The sequence below is a fragment of the Halyomorpha halys genome, unplaced genomic scaffold (genome assembly GCF_000696795.3).
Source record: "Halyomorpha halys isolate HHAL.00 unplaced genomic scaffold, Hhal_1.1 Scaffold560.1, whole genome shotgun sequence".
Lineage (NCBI taxonomy): Eukaryota > Metazoa > Arthropoda > Insecta > Hemiptera > Pentatomidae > Halyomorpha > Halyomorpha halys.
The window spans coordinates 374616-395457 of record NW_027105487.1 but is presented as its reverse complement, the minus strand read 5'-3'; the positions used below and the strand labels follow the sequence as shown (position 1 = coordinate 395457).

Here is a 20842-nt window from a genome sequence, read left to right as displayed (position 1 = left end):
ATGATCATTTCTTTATCGCTGAAGATAACATTTACACAAAGACGATCATCGATCTCATTCTACAATGTCCATGTCCGATGACCTTGTCCCATAAACCTCTTCAGATAGATTTCCATTTTATAAATTTACAGAAAATTCCATTCCTTAGATACCTCTTTAAATGCAATCCCAATGACCTATTGAAAACTAATTTCTTCTTTTTCCTCGTATCCATCCCAAATCCCAGGGTGTTTAGAAAAAAAAATCTTCTTCAGAAGAGTCTTAGCCTCCTGCTCGAAAAGTTAACGAAAGTGGTCATATAGTTTAATTATCCGTATTATTTTGAGAATCACTTTTTTAAAATATATTAATTTAAATTACAAGTAATTATTCATCATAATGCAACCGGCTTACCACATTTTATTTTTCAATTCTTCAAAATCATTTAACAATGTTTCAAACCATTTCCTATAATTATTTTGACTGGCAATTGAAAATTTTGCTATAATAGTCTGCATAAGTAGTAGCAAAAGTGACTAGTGAAAAAGAAACTTTAATAGTTCATTCAAGTTTTGTTTTTGCTTTTTTTAAAGCTAAACTGATATTGTTTAAAAATACTTATTACGTTTAATGGTACTATATTGTGAAAATTAACAAACATTTTCACAACAAAATTGTTAATTTCAATTTTTTGTTATTAAAAACTAAATCGGTATAAAATACTAAACTATTTTTAACAATTAAGTTTAACTGAAAAAAGTAAAATTGTTTACGGTGTAATGTTCCGTTCGAGAGAAGAGTTTAGCTCCTTATCTTCCAGGTCATATTTAGCTGCATTTATCAGTCAATAGTGTTATCTTTCAGAGGTGGAGCGGTTAAAAATATTTTTTTCGATGACAAAAGATGTGTCAGTACCTCTATTAATAGATGTGGCCGTACTAAGGCCTGGATTGTAAGATGTGCTAATGTTTTGGAATACCACGGCTTCATTACATTGAGTTAATCTCTTGACATTTCAGTGAAAGGTGATGCACCTGTAAAGCAAGCTTATGACAAGGTGCTATATATATTGATGTAAGATCCTTCTGAATTATGTAGGAGGCACTGGCGGGCACCTTTGTTCGTCTTGCGTAAACTACGTCATCATGTGCCTGGGCCTTGATAGCCTGACGTACTCGTCTCTCCAACTCTGTATCTGTTTCTCTCTTACAGAGTATGTCTATTCTTAACTTAACATTAATTATATTACAGTTTATATTATTTGTGTCAAATATTTCATTAATTTATAATTATGTTTATTATGTTATTTTTCATTCCGTTTTATTAAAATAAAATTTATAATTATGTTCTTGAATGAAATAATCAATTATCATCGTTTGTATATCAACGCAAATGAAATATAAAATTAAATCATACAAAGTCCATAAGTGAGACAGTATATGTTATTCCTCAATAAAAATGTTTTAGAAAATACAACGCAACCTGAAAAATTCTAATATAAAAACAACGTTCATTTTTACAATGTCTATTTTTTTCTACTAAAAAAAACAACTATCAGTTTTAGGTGTTTATTTTTTAATTTTTTTTTTTTTAATCCAGAGTCCATTTGACGAAACAGTTGTCTATGCGTCAATTTTTTTATTTTGTTTTTCTAGAATCATCAGCAAATAAATTATTAAAATCATTGAAGACGCAATGATTCTTCATACTTCCTTTTAATTTCTAATTTCAAAATTTAATAATGTACACTAGTTTTCAAAAACATTATAATTTTAAAATTTTCGGCTTCACATTAATAATTAATCGTAATAAAACATACTAATTCTCATTCTAATTTACGTTAAATATTACTGTATGTATTTTTTATTGCCAGAATATATTAATCACAATGCTTTTTAAGCATAACGTATTCAGCTCGAGATTACCGAAACTCTATAATAACATTCAGCTGTAACCGTTCAAGATTCAGGATAAAACGTTAAATATTTCGGGGTTGTTGAGTTTTCGAAATACTGTCGATTGCTACAATGAACCTTTTTTTCTCAAACGTTTGACAATATGGGTACTGTAAAAGATGCTCAGTCAGCTGATTTTTAACCGAAAAAAAGAAAGAAATAAAGAGCCCATCTCCTCTCATCCTGTTTTTGTATCCTGGAAGATATTATAACGTTTAAAAGAAGACAGAAGTGGATCAGTTGTGTTGACATTGGACAGAGTTTTTTCCCCATCCTTCCCATGAACCCCACCTCTTTTCTGGATGAATGATTCAAGACCGCTCCACATCTTTAACTTTCTTCACATTGTTTTATTGGACTTTTTTTCACGCCTATCTAACTCCTCCATGATCCAATACGAATTGGAAATGATATCTTCGCAGTGGCGAAAGAAATCCGATCGTCGGGCAACAGTTTGTGATTGGGCGAAGATTTATTGTGTGCCAGTAAATGTGCATTTATATGTCAGAAACAGAGTAAGATTTTTTTGTAAATGATTTAATAAAAAAAGGTGTGATTTTTAAATTTATATTGAACCTAAGATATTTTTGTGTTTATAAGTGTTACTCTGTGTTACAGATTACTCTCTTGGATATCACTATATTATGTCTAAGAGAAAATCCGACAATTAAATTTTGGTTGATATGTACAACTTCGGATTGAACTTTTATGTTTAATATTAGTTTTTTTTTTGTTCAGAATATTTGTTTATATCAGTACCAGAGGATTGATGAAGCACCTTATGCAAATAGGACCGGTCCAGTTTTCATGGAAGTGATTGCTTGACTATGTCGCTCTGAAAACTCATGGAACAGCGATTGCGTCAGATGGTGGCCACATCACCTCCAAACCTGACAGCTAATATATGTCTATTTATTTTTCTATCCTTTCTGAGAGATTGGCTGTTGGACAGTAGCCTTTGGGCTCCACGAGCTAATGACCGCTGATGAGGCACAAGGTAATGAGCATTAGCTTGGAGCCAGTGACTCTGCACGGTATTTATCTTGTATCTGCTTTTAGGCAAGAGATATATCGCTCCCACGTGCTAGTATTGCCACTTAGTCTCGCGCCTCCAGATTACATACTAACTTCATTTTCAGGATCCCCATATGTAATATCAGATGGTTGAATACCTAACATTGATCATCGCGTGGGATTGCATCTGAACTGCAACTTATGTTTGTAGCCTATTCCTATTGGTATCTTTGAGCAATGAAGATATGCATCCAAAATATTTAAATCTTTCAGTTAGACATTTCCTGAAATGTTTTGTCCAACTGATAGCATTCCTTTACAAATGACTTTTTTTCAGAATTCGGTTTACATGTGTCAGTGCAAAAAATAACTCAAGGAAAAACTTTTTTGTAATGATTTATGACAAATTTTATAATTACAATGCAAGTTTCATTCCAGGAATCAATATGACGGAAGATATTGCGAATTGGCAGATTTCTACACAATTGGTACTGGCTATAATCATCATATATTTTTTTAGCGGTAAATAATTTAGAAAGAACCTGAATTACATTTAATTGGTATACACAATATATAAGGTTTTGATTATATATTAAACAGTTCAACCTACCGTCCTTCCAGCTTCATTATTATGAAGGTTCATTTTCTCTCTCAGAGATCTCCCGCGCTCTCCTGTGTCGACAAACTCTCTGGAAAACTTAAAGCCAAAGCCAATATTGTCCGAACATCCTCCCCATTCCCAGTCACGGACTCCAAGTGCTCCACCCCCGTTGGTAGCCCTTGGGGCACCACGGGATTTGTGGCTGTAGTCGCAGGTGCACGATTTTATCGTCCCTTCTGCGCATGCACGGGCAACAGCATGGGTCACAGCGGCGCTGGTGATTGCATATATGAACGCTGTCTCTCGGCAACCTGTAACATAAAAAAATGTATTGTTTAATATCTAATATTTTTATTTTGCTAAAGATTATGATTATGAAATCGATAATATTTTGAATCGTGATATTTATTATTACAAGTAATAAGGAACCCTTTCTGTAAGATATGACGTTGATTAGTAATCAGACGTATTTCATCTTCCTTTGCCCCTTTGAAACCAGAGCTCTTTATCCCTTACGAAGGCAAATAAAGACAGACAGATTGGTCAAGAGCTCGATGAAAAGAGAAGAAGGATCCTATAGAGACGGGAGTGGTGATGAAGTTGTCATCAAAAAGCGAATGAAAGGTCATCTGATGAATACCCGACCGGACTGGTTCCTGCAAAGGGCTGGTCGGTTCAAAGGTATAGGGTCGCCCTACTTCAATTAGCTTTCCTGGGCGTCCTTCGGCGCCATGACAAACTTCCTCGCTTACGTTTCTCTCTGTAGTCGTCGTAAAGCATTAGTAATTACTCCAAGAGATTTTAATTGGAATCTCGACCTTCGCGTACATTAATAACTATTAATAATTTCTACTTCCCGAGTGATGAGCTAATTGTAGTAACGTTATTACTTGTATTTCTTGCAATGTATCTTGATACAAATCCTTACATTTCCTTATATATTGTTTATTTTGAACTATGTTGACAATGATAAGTTACCATTATTTCGTCGCTCTAATTCCAAAGAAGGCTATTTGAAAATTTCTTAGAGAATTTTGTTTCTATTAGGAATTGTAGATTTAAGGTAGGTAGGTCATCTAATTTATAGTTTTGAAGTACGTTAATTAATTATTTCACAGTTATAATTTATCTCGTAATATATTCAATTCGTCTTTTCGGCTTTCACAAGAGAATATATTTGCAGATATGTCTATTTCGCTTTACTCCAACAATATAAGATTCTAAAAAAAGTTCGCATTTCCGACATTACGTTAAAATATTTCTAATATACTCGCCTATTTAGTTTATCCAATAAATAGATTCATTATAATTTTAAATAGAAATTCAATATTATTATAAATTGATAGATAGTGATATAATACCAGAGTTATTATCGAAATGACGATACCTTCTTTATTCATTGCATAACTTCACTTTCCACCATCCCATCACTGATAGAAACCGAATAATAGACTTGCTTAACATTTTTCGTATTTTAATAGTACAAACTTAAGTCTTAACTGAATTAGCTATTTTAAATAAAAAGAATCAAACAAAGGCTTGAATGTTTATTATTAATAAATAAGAACATATCAACCTCTTCCACCTCCTCCCCAATAAAAAATAAAAATTAATCAGCGATAAACATAATAATGAAACTTAGATCATTACTACTACATAACTTCAAACAATAAATCACTAAATGTTTCATTTAATTTAGTGCTCAAAGAAGAAAATTAATTTCGGTAATGTTATCTGAACGATAGGATGGAGGAAATAGGATTAGGGTTTGTGAGCTGATCGGTAAAGTCTCGAGAACTAATCGAGAGAGAAGAGCACAAGCTAAGGCAATCAGAGAGGCTATAAAGGCAGATTAGTCGGCTCTGGGGTAATTAGTGCGTAAGCAGGGTCCAGGTAACCTCCAGCCCTCTCTGGATCTCTTTCCCTCATCCATCCTGTATCTATGAAACTGTCTTTAATTTTGGGCCCATGGTCACTTTCATATATACTTTCTCTTAATAAAGTTTGTAAATTTATATCTTTCATTGCTATATTTGAAACACTAGGAATTAATTATCGAAGCAAATATAAAGATATTTAACGAATCTATCGTACATAATCTACACGAAGTAACTGTACGGTATTTCCAACTAGGGGGAATAACATTCTCTAACAGTAACCCAAAATCAAAGAAAAATTTTATGCAGGGTTATATTAGGTGTGAAGTAGAGACCCTATTTACAAAAAGAGATTGAAACACCTCAAACATTCAATAAAGGATTTGGAAGGATATATATGCTAAATATCAGACTTATGTAAATGATTTAGACCCAAAAGACCAATCTCTATGGAAGGCTACGCGGCGTATATTAGTTAAATATGAGAAAATCCAAGTCTTATAGACAACGGTGAATTCATCACAAGCTGAAGAAGCTGAAGTGTTCAATGATTTCATTGAGAAAATGTTGTTTAATACAAAATACGAAAGAATTCTGCATTTACTAAATTACGACAACGACGATTATAAATGGATGTTTATTAGTCTCAACATTGAAATTGTAAATTTGAAATCAAATTGTACTTCAAAAGTTTTTCCTCTCAGGCGCCCACTGCAGGTTGCTGCAGGAAGTTCTGTTATAAATTCCATATTTATCAATTTCTATTATTGTGATTACTATATTTCGTTTATTTTTTCTCTTCGTGTTTTTCTCAATACATTTATTGCGTTGTAAATAGTTAGAGGTGTCTTTTTCACGAGGCTATACCCTCATAATCAATTGTTAAAAAAAAAAAATCAAACTGTTATAATAACCATGTAAGATCTACCAGGCCGATCTGGTATTTTAAAAAAACTTTACTTTTTACTCAAATCTGTTATATCAACAAATTACGAACCGATTTCAGTCAGCATAAAAACTTCATAATTTATAACTTTAAATAAAAATATTTAAACCCAATAATAGCCTAAAATATCCACAACGAAGCAAATTATGAAACTGAAATATTATTTTTCTTTTTAAATCACTTTATTATACTAATTATATAAGCTTTATTTTTATAATTAACTAAATTCAATTCGTGTTGTAACACTATAAAGAAACTTACACAGCATTATAGAAACACTGCAGTCATAATTCTGTTACGTTTTCGAATTTAGAACTAATAAATTTTTTTAAAAATGAATAAATAAATAAAAAGAGGAAAACCAACTAGCTCCTATTTTACTCATTTTGAGAAAATCTCAATTTTCTTCAAAACCTCCCAATCACCGACTATCTCCTAGGATCCAGTCGACCTTCAAATATAAAGTATAGTCATTTACTTAAATAATGTTAGTCGGCGCTTTTTTCGCTTTAGTCTTTACCTGTTTCGAATCATAAACATATTGAATTCGTAACTGTTTCATTTAAAAAAACTAACGGTTCTTCATATTCCCCTGATATTATATCCCTCCAGTGCCTCAATAATTTAATGACACTTTTATTAATTGATCCTCTAGGAGAAATTACAAGCTGATGATAATGAAAATAATAAAATTTTATGCAATTCCATACAAAAGCTAATCCTTGACCAAACCTTCCTGTTTGCGTGACCTAGGAATAAGAGCCGCTCTCTACATGCTCTGCCAGACACACAATGGGTGTGGGAAACGTACGTCACCGTACCGAAATGGATTAAGGACATTTGAAGTTCAGTTCCTGCCTGAATAACCTCTTTGGAATCTTACTTCTTGCTTCTAATATAGCCTAGAACCTACATATGCTAACGCTTTCCATCTATAGCATGTGTGAGAAATGACTCTGAGAAATGATATCTGCTAATAAGGAACGTGGAAAACTCCATAGATGGAAATAATTTGTTCTATATATCTCTTAGTAGTAGGCTGATACATTTATTCTACGTGTGGTTTTTATAATGGTTCCCGTTATGGGACTTTGGGAGAATCATGTCTTTGTAGATTCACATTGTAGGATTGTGATTGATAATTACAGAACAGAGATAATTTAAAAGATATCTTGATTGTGATTCAATTGCAATGTTTTAGTTATTTATTTATGGTCTACAAAACTTTCTACAATATTTACTCTGATTTTATTTAATCTCATGTAAACGAGTGAAACGGTCCAATTTATTACTAATATTAAAATGAATGATGCAATAAAGACCTATTGGTAAAGATCTAAACCTAGTTATTGGGAAGTCATTTTTTTCCTGATAAGTAGTCTTTTGAATTACTATTCATTAAACATTTATAGTTCCCATATTTTCTATAGTATTATTCTTTACAATGTTAACATTTCGGGGTTTATTCTACTCCATCTACTGAACTGAATTACAACTACCAACCACCTCTAAACACTTTCATATTATCCACTTTACTCATTTTAACCAATTTAATTTTTTTTTTTAATTACCAGATATTTTTTTGTCTTTATCTGTTGTCATTCTTTACATAAAGATAAAGTCTCTAAAGTTATTGATTAACAACTGACATTGCTGCAGGGTAGGCTTATATAGTATCTATTTGATCCTTGTTTTGTTCTGTGTCTTTTTTGTCTCCCTTTCATTTATTATTGGTTTTTGGGTTATAATTTGTCCTTAATTAATATATTAACACGTAATTTAAAAATCCAGAATAAGTTAAAAATGTGTAAATTAGATAATATGAATGTATTATGTGAGAAAACACGTTAATTAAAATAATGAAGTTTAGAAAATAGCATTATATAGGCTCAGAAAAGTTTACATAGTAAGAAAGAATAGACACATAAAGTAATGGAAGAAAATGTTCAGTATAATTCAATACGTAGTTCATGATATTTTTACGATTAAAATAATTGGATTATTGTCCAGATGTCCTTGAGATCATAATTTTATTTTATTTAAGATAGTAATTTAAATAGTCAGGGATCAAATGGTCTTTCTTATTTTATTTTTTTCCCAATACAGCTGATGAAAGTTGCCGTTGGGCTCTTCAACAGCATGACTAATTCGGATTATTTAGTGGGACGGCGAAGGATAGCTTGTAACCGTACGAGTGTAGGATGAAGACAGTTCAAACATTTCCAGGTCTGTCAGGTGACAGATGGGATTTATATGTTACATATGATCCCTAATTGGAAGCCGCTAGGGCCACTTAGGCACGTCCAATTCTTGCTAGAAGGCCTCATCAACTATGAGGACAAATGTTTGGTACTTTGGAGACCTCTCAATTTTGCCACTACTCATTGGGAAGACAAGTCACTGCTAGTTTAGAGATGAAACTTAATGGCAGCCCTGAGTAATGTGTGATTACAAATAGCCCTGATGCCTCAAATGGTAGAGCGCCTTTTAAGAACGGTCACTGTCGGCATTAGCCTCTTTAAGAAATGGCAATGTTTCTATCATCAACTGGAAAACCTGTCCGTTGGACAACTACTAATCCTCAGTATCAGAACGTTTCAATCGGTCGATATAACTTGAATTCCTTACTATAAAATTAATATAAATTACAATCAGATAAATAAAAAGTCCCGAATATTAGAGATTATATTTTCCCAATAATAAAAATATTATATTTTACATACATATTTTTAAAAATGTTCAAAATCTTGACTTTATTATATGATACCTAAATTCTTATAACGTCTCAGACCCATTTTTGTGATTTTCAGACATATTTACTTTCATGCATGTATATAAATAAATTTTAATCTACAACTTCCGGAAGTTCTTTTTAAATTTTATTTTATTACGGCTTTAGAAAATTTTAAATATTTAAATAAAAACGAACTTCTTTTTTTTTTTTTACTAAACTCTTTACCACATTTCACTGTTTTATTTCCTATCAAAGATTTATATTTACTTTGATCTGACTTGATAATTCATTTTGACAAAGAGAAACATTACTTTTTTTTTTGGAATATTTCTCTATCAAAATTTTATAGTTCATCTACACAATAACCTAAAGAAAGAAGCAGCAAAAGATTGGTTTTGTTTTGACGACTCCAAACTAACCGGTGCTGAAACCTGAAGTTTCAGTGAAAACGGTTCAGTAGTTAAACAACTTGAGATTTTTAAAAATAGAGGACAATGGATGCATATTTTTTTAGAATTCAATTTTTTTTCTAAATTCAATAGTTAAAGTAAAATCAAAACGTAATGATAAAAATTTATTATTACGTTTTTTACCCGAGCTCTCTGGAACTCTAACATTTTTTTTTCTCTGTAAATAAGTTTTAAATTAAGTATGGCCACACTGTATTATGGCCAATAAATGTTATTATAAAATTAAAATTGCCTTTCTAATTGCTCTAAAGGGACCTAGTCCCAGAATAATAAACTATTTTTCATTTCATTTCTATAATGATACGTTTCTACAAAACACTTGAATACGCCAATTGTTGGAGATTGAAAAATTATCACAATACAAAGTGTTGCAGATAAAACAACTACGAGGTATAATTGTCAACGTCAACAGCAAATATATCGGTTGGCTCAACAGTCAAAAATACTGATACCGTTGAAACTGCAACGGTACTGGTCAGGTACAAAACCGTTGACCAGGATTACCACAAAATTTTGGCTCGTTAGTACACTTGACTTAACTAACCACACTCTAACCACTTCATAAGGGACAACATATACTCTAGTACCTGTACCGTTCTTAGTAACCCCTTGAAGAATAGGTACTCACGATGTGGAAGTGGATTGTCAAGACCTTTCCTACCCATCTCTTGCCTAATACTAGTTCTAGGAAAGGAACCGAGTTCAGTTATAAAACGTTTCTATTCAACCACATTCCTCTTCTTTCCGGTACTTACTTAATAAATATTGTTCAATGCAGCACATAACAGCATACCAATAAATTGTTGTAGAAAAACCTATGAAGAAAGTCAGAAGGCCACCTAGAAAGACAATTGGAAGCTGTATAAACAAGAAGATGACCGGAATCTTGTAAGAAAAAAATATATCTGGACCACCTCCCCCATGCATTCATTAATATACAGTAAACTGAAGGAGTGGGGAGCCTTTTAGCCAACGCTTTATTTTTTTCCTTCACATTACTAAAAAACATGATCAGGTTCTCCTAGCTACATTTGCATAGACCCTCCTCATATCTGATCTCTTATTAATTTCGATTTCTGTCTCATCAAGTTTATTTTAGCCTTATGTTAACCTTCATATACTTAACTTTCAATTAATTTTATCCGTGTGAAATGGAGTGGTCTCAAGGCCGGCAGAGGAAAATAAAATAGAATGGAGGAAAAAGGAAGAAAACGAGAGAAAAAGGTGGAATAATATTTGTTGGAACAGGTTTTGTTGACTCTCTACCCACCGCAGTCAATGGAGAAACATGTATAAATGTAAAACCTTTGTGCTATGTTTTTACTTTAATTTATATTCTTTCTTTTTTTTTTCTTTTTTTTATTTATTGATAACTATCCTGCTCATGACTATATCAAATTTAATCGTCCCCTAAAGTTTTGTAATAAGTTGATAATTTCATTCCATCCATGAGTGTAGGGGAGATTATCACTATGTAATATTAGATCCTATTAGGTAATATTATTACAAGATCATTAGTCTCATCCTTTAATTGATGTTTCTGTTAATTTATTACTTTTCAAATTATGTAAACAACGCATCGTGCTTTAATCGCAATATACTGACAGACGGATTAATTTTGACTGACAATGTTTCAGTTGTAAAGTGGTTCTTAAAAAAAGTACACAACAATTAAAACTGTGGTTTCAAGATTAAAAGGTAATGAAAGTTCTTTCCTTATGTCCGTATCTTTCCATCCGGAAAGACCGGCGCATCTGTATCATTTTAATAATTTAAATATAGTATGAAAATTTAAAAAAAAATATAATAAAAAATGATTGTACTAAGGAATGAAGGAAAAATAATATGGAAATATTCCAATAAATATAAACAAAAATAATGATTCATCCATAAGAATATAATATATAAATAACAGGCAACTAAATCAACAAAACTTTGGAATGAACCGTAGTATATGTTATTCGGAATTGGAGCAAAATAAAGCAATAGTACATTATGGTATTTCTTAAAAAAAAAATTAATTAATTAATAATAATAAAATAATTATAAAATTCAGTATTTATTAATTTTTAAACCCCCATATGATATTTAAAAATCCTTGGGCAGCTTTGGCAGAGTGCTGTAGCATGATCGAGACACAAGAGAATGCCCATTCGATTGCGGTCAGTGAGAGTCCACTTTTTTTTTTTTCAGTGCAGACCCGTGGAATAAATCTGTAGCTTTCCACTCTGGCTAGAATAGGTTCCTGCCCTTGTTGGAATCCATAAATTACAAGCAAGATTATAAGTTGCTGTTTCAAAGAAAAAAAGTCAATGTATTTTTAAAAAAAACTAATAATATTTTTTTTTTCAATAAATAAAATGCGTTTCGGAAGAGTTCGAATCTAGACTGGAAAAATTGAAATTTATTCCTTGACAAATTCATGAAATAAATAACTTTCTTACTCAGGCTAGACCAGGTTCCTATGGTTCCTACTCACTTTGAAGTACACCTGGACGTTAAACCCCATAGTAAATTTACTTATTTTACTGAGCATTGAATTGAAGAAAAAGAAAATATTCATTATTTGAGGAGGAATGTTATGGAAATAATTGAATTCAAATGTACAAATTCTTTGAACTGATAATTTTTTTTTTAATGTGACAGTTTTCATTTTATATTAAGTAGTTCTGTGAAAAATCTTTCCTCTTAATGTCCCTATAACATACATAGTTTTCCATTAACGTTTCTAACAGCACTTACCCGATCTTCGGGATGAACTATCTGAAATAATTTACCATCTTATAAAATAGGCACTTTTGTACATATTTTTATATTATATTTTCACCATTTTTTTGTTAAATGCTTTTTTATTTTTATCCATAATTGAATATTTCGTCCTAAATTAATTTCACAGGGTGGACTCTTTAAAGTCTCCCCTCTGTTTCCGAGAATCTCTCCCTTGTTTTATGTTCTAAACTAATTATTAATTTATTTTTTAAATTTTTATTTCATTTTTTAAGATAATTGTAAATTGTTGACTATTGTAACTGTAATTTTTTTATTGTTTCTGGATAATTTATATTTATGTTTTTGTATCACTTTTTTAATTAGCAGTATTTGTAATATATCTTGTTATGTAAATAGTTTCCTTTAATCTTCTATTATTGGTTATATCTGTATTACTACGTTGTATGTACCATTACTGCTACGAAGCGTTGATTAGAAATATATTCACATAATATAGATATTAAAAGGAAGGATTTTTACTACTAAGGATTAATACTACTCAATAAAAACAGTTTCTAATTATAATTAATAGAAGTTTTTTATTTTTATATATTTTACTTAACTTCTCTTCTAGTTTATGATTAAAATGTTGACATAATTAAGCGATTTCTAAATAATTAAATTAAGAAAAAAAAACTGTCTAAAAAGGATGTACCCATAGAAGCTCAGTAGGTGGTCCTGAAGAGACCAGGTAGAGCCGAGTTTACAAATTTGCCCAACGGGTGGTGGAGATATAGCTAGCTGTCAGGGTGTGCGGTGAATTTGCCAATCCAACAGCACCTACAAACGATGCCACTGATTACACCCTCGACTCTCGACCAAGGAAAAAACTCGACGCCTTTTAATAAAATACGATCCTTTTTTATTTATTTTTTTATAGGCAGCCATCATCAATTACACACCAGGTCACGTGCTATTCAGCTCCTAATGGACTTTTTTCCCCTGGGTGTTCTTTAATTTCTGTGGCTGTCGGAAATTAAGACCTCTAAATTAAATTTCTACAACGCCCCTTTGCATACAAAATAGAAGGCTTCTATAAAAACTGATGATCTAATGACAGTGATTTCGCCTCTGTTATATAAAATTGTATACACATATAATTAATAGAAACGCCCTTGAATTATGAATATATAAAGTTTTTTTTTTTAATTTTTGGCAGTAATTTATGGAAAATCAATAACAAATAGTCTTTTATATATAATTATACTTATTCATAGCGTTTATCTTGTTATAAAAATACATATGTGGAAGTCAGTTCGAAAAGTTAATAGTTACTACATCGGAAATGATTATTTTTCGCTGTAATGAAAATAGATATTTTTTCCTTCCCCTAAGCTCTATGGAAATTTAATTCTTAATTTTAAATTTCCAGATTTTTTTTTAAATTTTAGGTTCAATTTAATTTTTTACTTCTTGTCTGTGATTCATAGCGTAAATAATAAAAACTTCTGTATTAAAATTATTATACCTATGCAGTTATTTCGTTACAATTATCATTGTTTCTAAATTTTCTTATGTTTAACATGAATTTCATTGTGTTTTTTTTTTTCAGGCGATTACTGCAGAACGGAATAAAAACCCGATGTGGGGTCAGAGCAATGACCCGAAACACATTCATAACGTATCTCGAACGCAAATGAAGACATTTAGGGACATAATGAAAGAGATGAAGAGACAGGAGCTACGAGAGGTTAGTGAATAGTCGTTCTGGGAATAGGTCGGCAGCGAGTCGTAAATTACCAGCGAGGCTTGGTGATGATGTCCCCCAGGTAGCTCTCTGCTCGGTCCGTATAAAATTCAAATTTTACACCGCCTCCCCCGTCCACAAAATGAAAATTTGTGACAAGCGTTAGGCAGGATGGCACAAAGCAAGCCATTGTCACCTGGTCGCGCATAAAAGCCATTGCTCACCCTGGTAGATTCATAATGCCTTTCTTTTAAAAGGAGAGTTTTAAAGAAAACTGGGAGGTACAGTAGCTCACCTCTCTCAAAGTGTTACAGTTTCACTTTAGAGCTGTCAATGTTTTTTTAATTCGGCTATGAAGCTACTTTCACAGAAGCTCTTATTTGAAGGCATAGTTTCACTTTGATTGTTAACTTGAAAGAATAGACACGGTTTCATTAAAAGTTATTTAATTTAATAATATTATATTTCATCAATCAGATCTATATTAACTCTTATATTCAGTAATTGCCTTTGTATTAATCATTTAAAAAAACATATACGATCTATTTCTATTGTCTGCTAAATTTTCAAAATGTTTGAACCTCTACACATAAAGTTTTATTTATCAATTAATCCATTCGACAATCTGCTTTTCTATTAATTTCTTGAAATTCCAATTTAAAACGAAAAATCTGCATATTCCGGATTTCACGTCCAATTCCTTCTTTTTATAATCACTTAGCTATGCAAGTAAGTCTGGATATACTCTTTTTTTAAATTGTTTTCGAATTATTTTATAGATGGAGCTCACCTCTGGCTTACAATATAGTATAATTACATTTAATAATAAATTCAATGTGTTACAACCATTGTTTATTGTCAAATTATTGAGTAGATGCTCAGAGTTGCGGTAAAAAAAAAAAAAATAGTTAACGACTATTTATTTTCCGACTTTTCGCCCCACTTTGTAGACACATCAGGGCCCTGTTTCATAATAAAGTACAAACTAATACTATTAGTCTTTTAGATTTATCTTAATTCAATTACACAGACTTGTACAATAGTAACTTGTACTTTAGTATTCTTTAATTCCTGTAATATGACTAATAGTCATCCCTAACATGAAAAAAATAAGTATTAGTATTATTACCACACTAGTTTCTACACTTGTACTATCAACTAATACTATTAGCTTTCATTACGAAACAGGGCCCTGGGCTGTTGCTTTGGAGGCGTCGAAGTGAATCGTCAGAAAATAAATGGTTGTTGACTATTTTTGTTTCTCTTTTGACCGCAGCCCTCTTCCCCATAATTTGAAATTATACGATTAATTATTTATTTATATATATATCTAATTGTTTATTATCTTTGCCAACATTATGGAACCTCAATTTGTTTTAGACTATCGCTAGCTTGGTTAACCGTTAATTAAAAAAAATATATTCCAACGGATAAGTATTTAATAAATTTAATAGAATTCGTTGATTTTATGTTTATAATAATTTCTGTCTTCAGTCTTGTTAGCAAATGTTCCTCTTACCATTTCTTGGATAATTTCATTTTGTTTATTTTTCTCTTTATTTAATACAATGAAACATATTATAATACAGCAAGAGCGCTTGCGGAATCATATTACGCATAGATATGATAATATGATGAGCAGCTTATGACGTTGCAATGAGTTAGTTATACTAAAAAAGTTAGGAATTCAATTTTCTTTTGCTCTCACTGTTCCAATTTTATGTCAAAATCTCTTGAAAAGGTAATTGTATAAGGATTATATAGATATAACAATAAGGATTGTTTGTTTTGGTAATTATTTATTATCTAGCTTATTTATAAAAAACAATCCAATGTATACTCTTCTAAAAGACAGTTGCTAGGTGTTTCAAAGCTTCGAGGAAAAGATGAAGGAGAATGAAAGGTACGTTTCCAATTATGGTATTTCTCAATCCTTTATTGTTCACCTCTTTGTAAAGTCCCCTGAAGTTGCTATTGTTTCTGGCAAAGTCCGCACTCGTCGTTATTTTCACTTGCTCTTGTTCAGGGCAGTGTAAAATTAATGTTCTTCCTAGAGCGTCACGTTCCTGCGCTTGAAACAAAACATGAGGATCGATTAATGCAAGACAACGAACAGGACATCTTTGGATTCCCCTGGGAAAGTGGCCAGGTGAGAACCATGTAAATACAGGAGTCATGTTTTTTTCCATTTAAAAAATTTTTCCTCTTCATGTTTATGGAAAACCACCTTTCTAAAGTACGTTTTAATACTGCCTAAAATGTTGTTTAATTTATGTAATCACAAAATACACGGTTTCAGAGGTTGCACGGTACACAATTCCCTTCTCTATATATTGAAAGAATATTAATTAGAATAATTTACGCACCCTTTTCATCAAAATTGAGGTGAAATATTTATAACATATCGATTTTTGGAATTTGAAGACTTCTATGAATGCCAGATTTTATACGATAAAGCAAATGTTTCACTTTCATGTTATTTTTACGAATAATACTGAATCAGTTTCCTTAATACTCAAAGAGATTGAGTGTTTAACTAAAGTAAATACAGTTTTTATGATATTCTAGTATGGAATGGATATGTTGTGAAAGCACATAAAAACGTATTTTATATCCTCAAATGAATAATTCATTTTAGTCTTATAATTACTAACCTACGTTATAATAAAACGAGCTTAAATGTTGAAAAACAATCATTCCAAAATTTATAAGAATATTGAAATAATATTTTTATCTGAAAATATTTCTATTAATTATCCCATATAATTTTCAACAGTAGTAGACAAAATTCCGATCTTTTGAAATGTTCGATAATTGTTGAAAGATAAACATACACATTTAAAAAAAAATGTATCAGAATTATTTGATAACGATTGATTTTTTTTTTTTTTTTTTTATTAAAATAAGCTTTAAGCTTCGATCCCTGGAAATATCTTGGCTTGGTATTTATATTTTTTAAATTATGATAAAATCGGGTAGCAACGATCAAATTTAAAAATAAATTATATATAATATTAAAATTAAATAAAATTAAAATAAAACATTGTTCGATTACCTAACGGTCCTTGAACAGCACAAACCAACTTTAAATAGTATGATTAGAGTGCTATAATAATTGCCAAACCATATTACAACGATAATATCATTAGAACGGATTTCACAATGCATTTTAACGAGAACAACAAACAGAAGTTCAGCTAATAAGTAAAAAGCAGCTTACTTGTTGAATACAATAGTTGACCCATGGGACATACCGACGGGTGTAGAAAACACGTACCTACCGACACTCTAGACAGTTCAGTATTTGAGGCACGTAAGGTTTTTTTTTATCTATTCTTACTGTTCTAGGCTTCTGTATCCACCACTTCTATATGTATATCAACAATCAGGCATGCTTATCCAAATTTTATTAGTTTTTATTCCCAATTAATGCATTTATTGTGAATAATACTTTAATTTTTATAGTAAGAGCTTCAGGTTTGAAAACTTGACAAATCATTTTTGTTGCGATTCATTCACCATTATAAAAATAGCAACCACCCTTAGAAAACTAAAATGGAAAACATGAAAATTTATGTAAAGCTGATAATTCTTACTCATTAACAATTGGATTGGAACGAAGTGGTGGATCCAGTCACTGGATGGAACGGAGAGTGGAGATAAAATAAAGTAATTCTAAGGAAGAAAATAAGTAATTCTTTTTTTTCTGCATTTAAATGTCACTGGAACAATTCTTGTTCGATGAGATATCTGAGGTTTGATACTACTTAAATATTCTTGAATTATAGATAATAGTGCATCGTGAGCAGTTTGACAAAAACAATTGACAAAGAAAAGGTCAAGCCGCCTGATCGGACACCGGAGTGGTGAGCTAGCAGGATTGGAGACACTATCCACTTGATCAATATATTAAGGGACATGTGTTGGCCCTGGATGACAGGATCATTGCAGAAGAAACTTGAAGACCTTACTTTTTCACCAACTGCTGTGGCAGGAAGAAAACACAGTGTTGCAACATAAAGAAAACGATAAAAAAGAGAGAGAGAAAAAAAGAAGAAATCATGAATTTCAACGGGTAGTATGTAACTCCCGTTTTAGAGTGCCGCAGCCGAGTAGGATTTCACCTTGCGCTCTCCCAGTATGGCTCCCGGGTGCTTATGGACATCCGAACGCTATATTCTTAATGTTGTCTTTTTTTCATTTAATAGCCGTTAGCAATCGGCAGTTTTCTCTTCTTCTGCCACCGCTGCCAGTTTTGTCACCATTAGTTACCTACAGGAATCTAAAACATTCCCTTTGCTGATCAGTTCACAAAAAGGACAATGCCAGTATGGGACTTTGCTTGTAATTACATTCTTGTTTTTTTCTGTTTTTAAGTTCGTTTTACAAATGATTCAATCGTGTTAATTGTATTGCAAAATTGTACGTATGGTTTAATTCCCTCTTTATTCTGATTTATTTATATTCATAAAACTTACAATTTATCGTATTATCACATGCATTGAAATATCAGGCTCTAATGATATCTTATGCCAATACTTTCTTGGAGCTAGTGTACTGAATTGTTCACAGAATACACTGATGGAGATCTATTTATTAACAAGAATTCCTAAAGGAAGAACTTATTTAAATAAAGAACTAGATTTAACATCAAAGGCTTATTGTCACATTAGATATGATGTTTATGACATTTAAGTCAAGTCACTTGCAGTGTAACATCATGTAAAATTACCAAATATCGTACCTTATACTGTAAATCACCAAATCCCTCTTACTTACACAAAACAGGACTCCATCAAAATACGAAAATGAAACAAAAACAGCAACAGAGCCCTTTGTGAGACCTGACTGCTGGGTAGGTGACACGTGTCAAATATGTTTTCTTTCGAAAGTAAACCCGCTAACAAGAGCCGATCCATCAGCCTGTTTGCCGGCTCACCAAAGGAAATATTTACCTTGGCCCTGAGGTCCAGTTGGAAAAAAATCCCTCCATCTGCCTCTCTAAGGCCTTGATGAACATATCCTTCTAATTGCGTGCGTCTTTAGCAGGCAATGGAAATTCGCTACGGTGCACGGATTTGAGTCGTAAATACCTAGTGCCAATTCCTAACCGTTGGCTAACACCCGCGTCACGAACGCCTATCTGCAATGTGTAACGTTCACACGCACCTAGTCACATTCCTCTGCCTTCCGACAGTTCGGATAGCGATGTGCTTAGGGACACCTTGAGTTTTAAGATTAGATCGGAATGAGTCGGAGTTTAAACTGTGACAATGTATGCTTGAAACACTCACAAGAAGTGAAATTTATACAATTCGTTTAGTCATTGATTTTACTTTGATTGTTTTATGTTAATTGATTTAAATATTTTTACGTGTGCTTATAGGTAATATAGCCATTTTAATATTAATGAATATTTTAGTTTGCCATTTTTATGTAAGTTTGATACATTTTTAGTAAAATATCAAATCCGTCTTACAAAAATGAACCAACGGCAACCTCTACAAACAACAACCACTTCCTCTCTTAGAACCCATACTATGTATTTATTCAACTAAGTATTTTTCATTTTATTTTTCCTCGGACTCCGTCACGCATTCGTTGTAAAATAACGTGAGGAACAAAGGGGAAAGAAAAGTCTCATTAAGACAAAAGAAAGAGAAGAGGTTGGGATAGATGCTGCTGTGACTTATAGGAGCCTTATCGAGAGTGTAAGATCTGATGCCGTGGGGCCTTCTCCGGATCTCGGATGAATTATTTATGACACCTCATCCTCAGCCAGCGCATCACTGCCAATGATCTAGATAGGGGAAACGCCGAGATAGGATCCACCATTGTTTAGAAATTAAACCCAAACATGGTAGGCCTTATATATAATTCAATTTATATGTTATTTTAACATGCGTTATTTCATAAGGGATTAATTTCGCATTAGGTACGTGAAATAATAAAAACGAAGATCAAACATAAGAATTAATTTCTTTAAAAATGGGAAATACGGGATATGGTTACAGGTTATATCTAAAGGTATCTATAATTATAGGAATAACATATCCATCAAATATATTTTAAATCAGATCTAATAAAACTTTTGAATTTAAAATTTAAATAGTTAATATTCTAAATATGTGATAGTAAAAAGTTTAAAAAAATAGTAGTGTTTACGGATAAAAAAAAAAAATAAAAAGTGGGACTTGACAATATACAAACCAATAATAAAACTAAGATATAATAAACGTATTACTGCCTTTTTGACTTTTAAATACTGCTTCCTGATCCCAGTAAAATTTATACTCTTCTTTCTATAATTTTGGTCATAATCTTTGTCTCCGTTTTTTTTCTGTAATTTTTTTAATCACATTATATATAATTCAAAAAGAATCTATTAATTAATATTGATAAAAAAATTATTATTATATTGTAACACAAGTTATATAATTTTTTTTATTGATCAATCATTTAATTTTTTGTAAAATAATACATCTTGGTATTATCTAAAAAATCAAAAACTTTTACATTCTCACGTTTAAACTAAAAATGCTAAAATCTCCATTTAAAAAATAAATCATTGGAGAAGTTTGTCGGGGGGTACGGTCAGCAAAGAACAACAAATAAACAAAACCATATTTATTTATTTTATGCCGACGTTTCGACCTGAGTTTCAGGTCTTCATCAGGGCTTGTGGTGTAGAAGGTAGGCTTGCAACTGTTGCAACTGTTCAAGATGCAATCCTACCTTCTACGCCACTACCCCTGATGAAGACCTGAAACTCAGGTCGAAACGTCGGCATAAAATAAATAAATATGGTTT

General features: G+C 31.6%; 1 protein-coding gene across 2 annotated transcripts in view; it reads right to left on the bottom strand.

The window, feature by feature from the left end:
* The window catches only part of wg (wingless), an 87480-nt gene that overhangs the window by 2211 nt on the left and 64427 nt on the right, over positions 1-20842 (bottom strand). For both annotated transcript variants that reach the window (XM_014426234.2, XM_014426235.2), the window contains exon 4: positions 3559-3860. In XM_014426234.2, coding sequence (XP_014281720.1) covers positions 3559-3860 — 302 coding nt within the window. The remainder of the gene's footprint in view (positions 1-3558; positions 3861-20842) is intronic.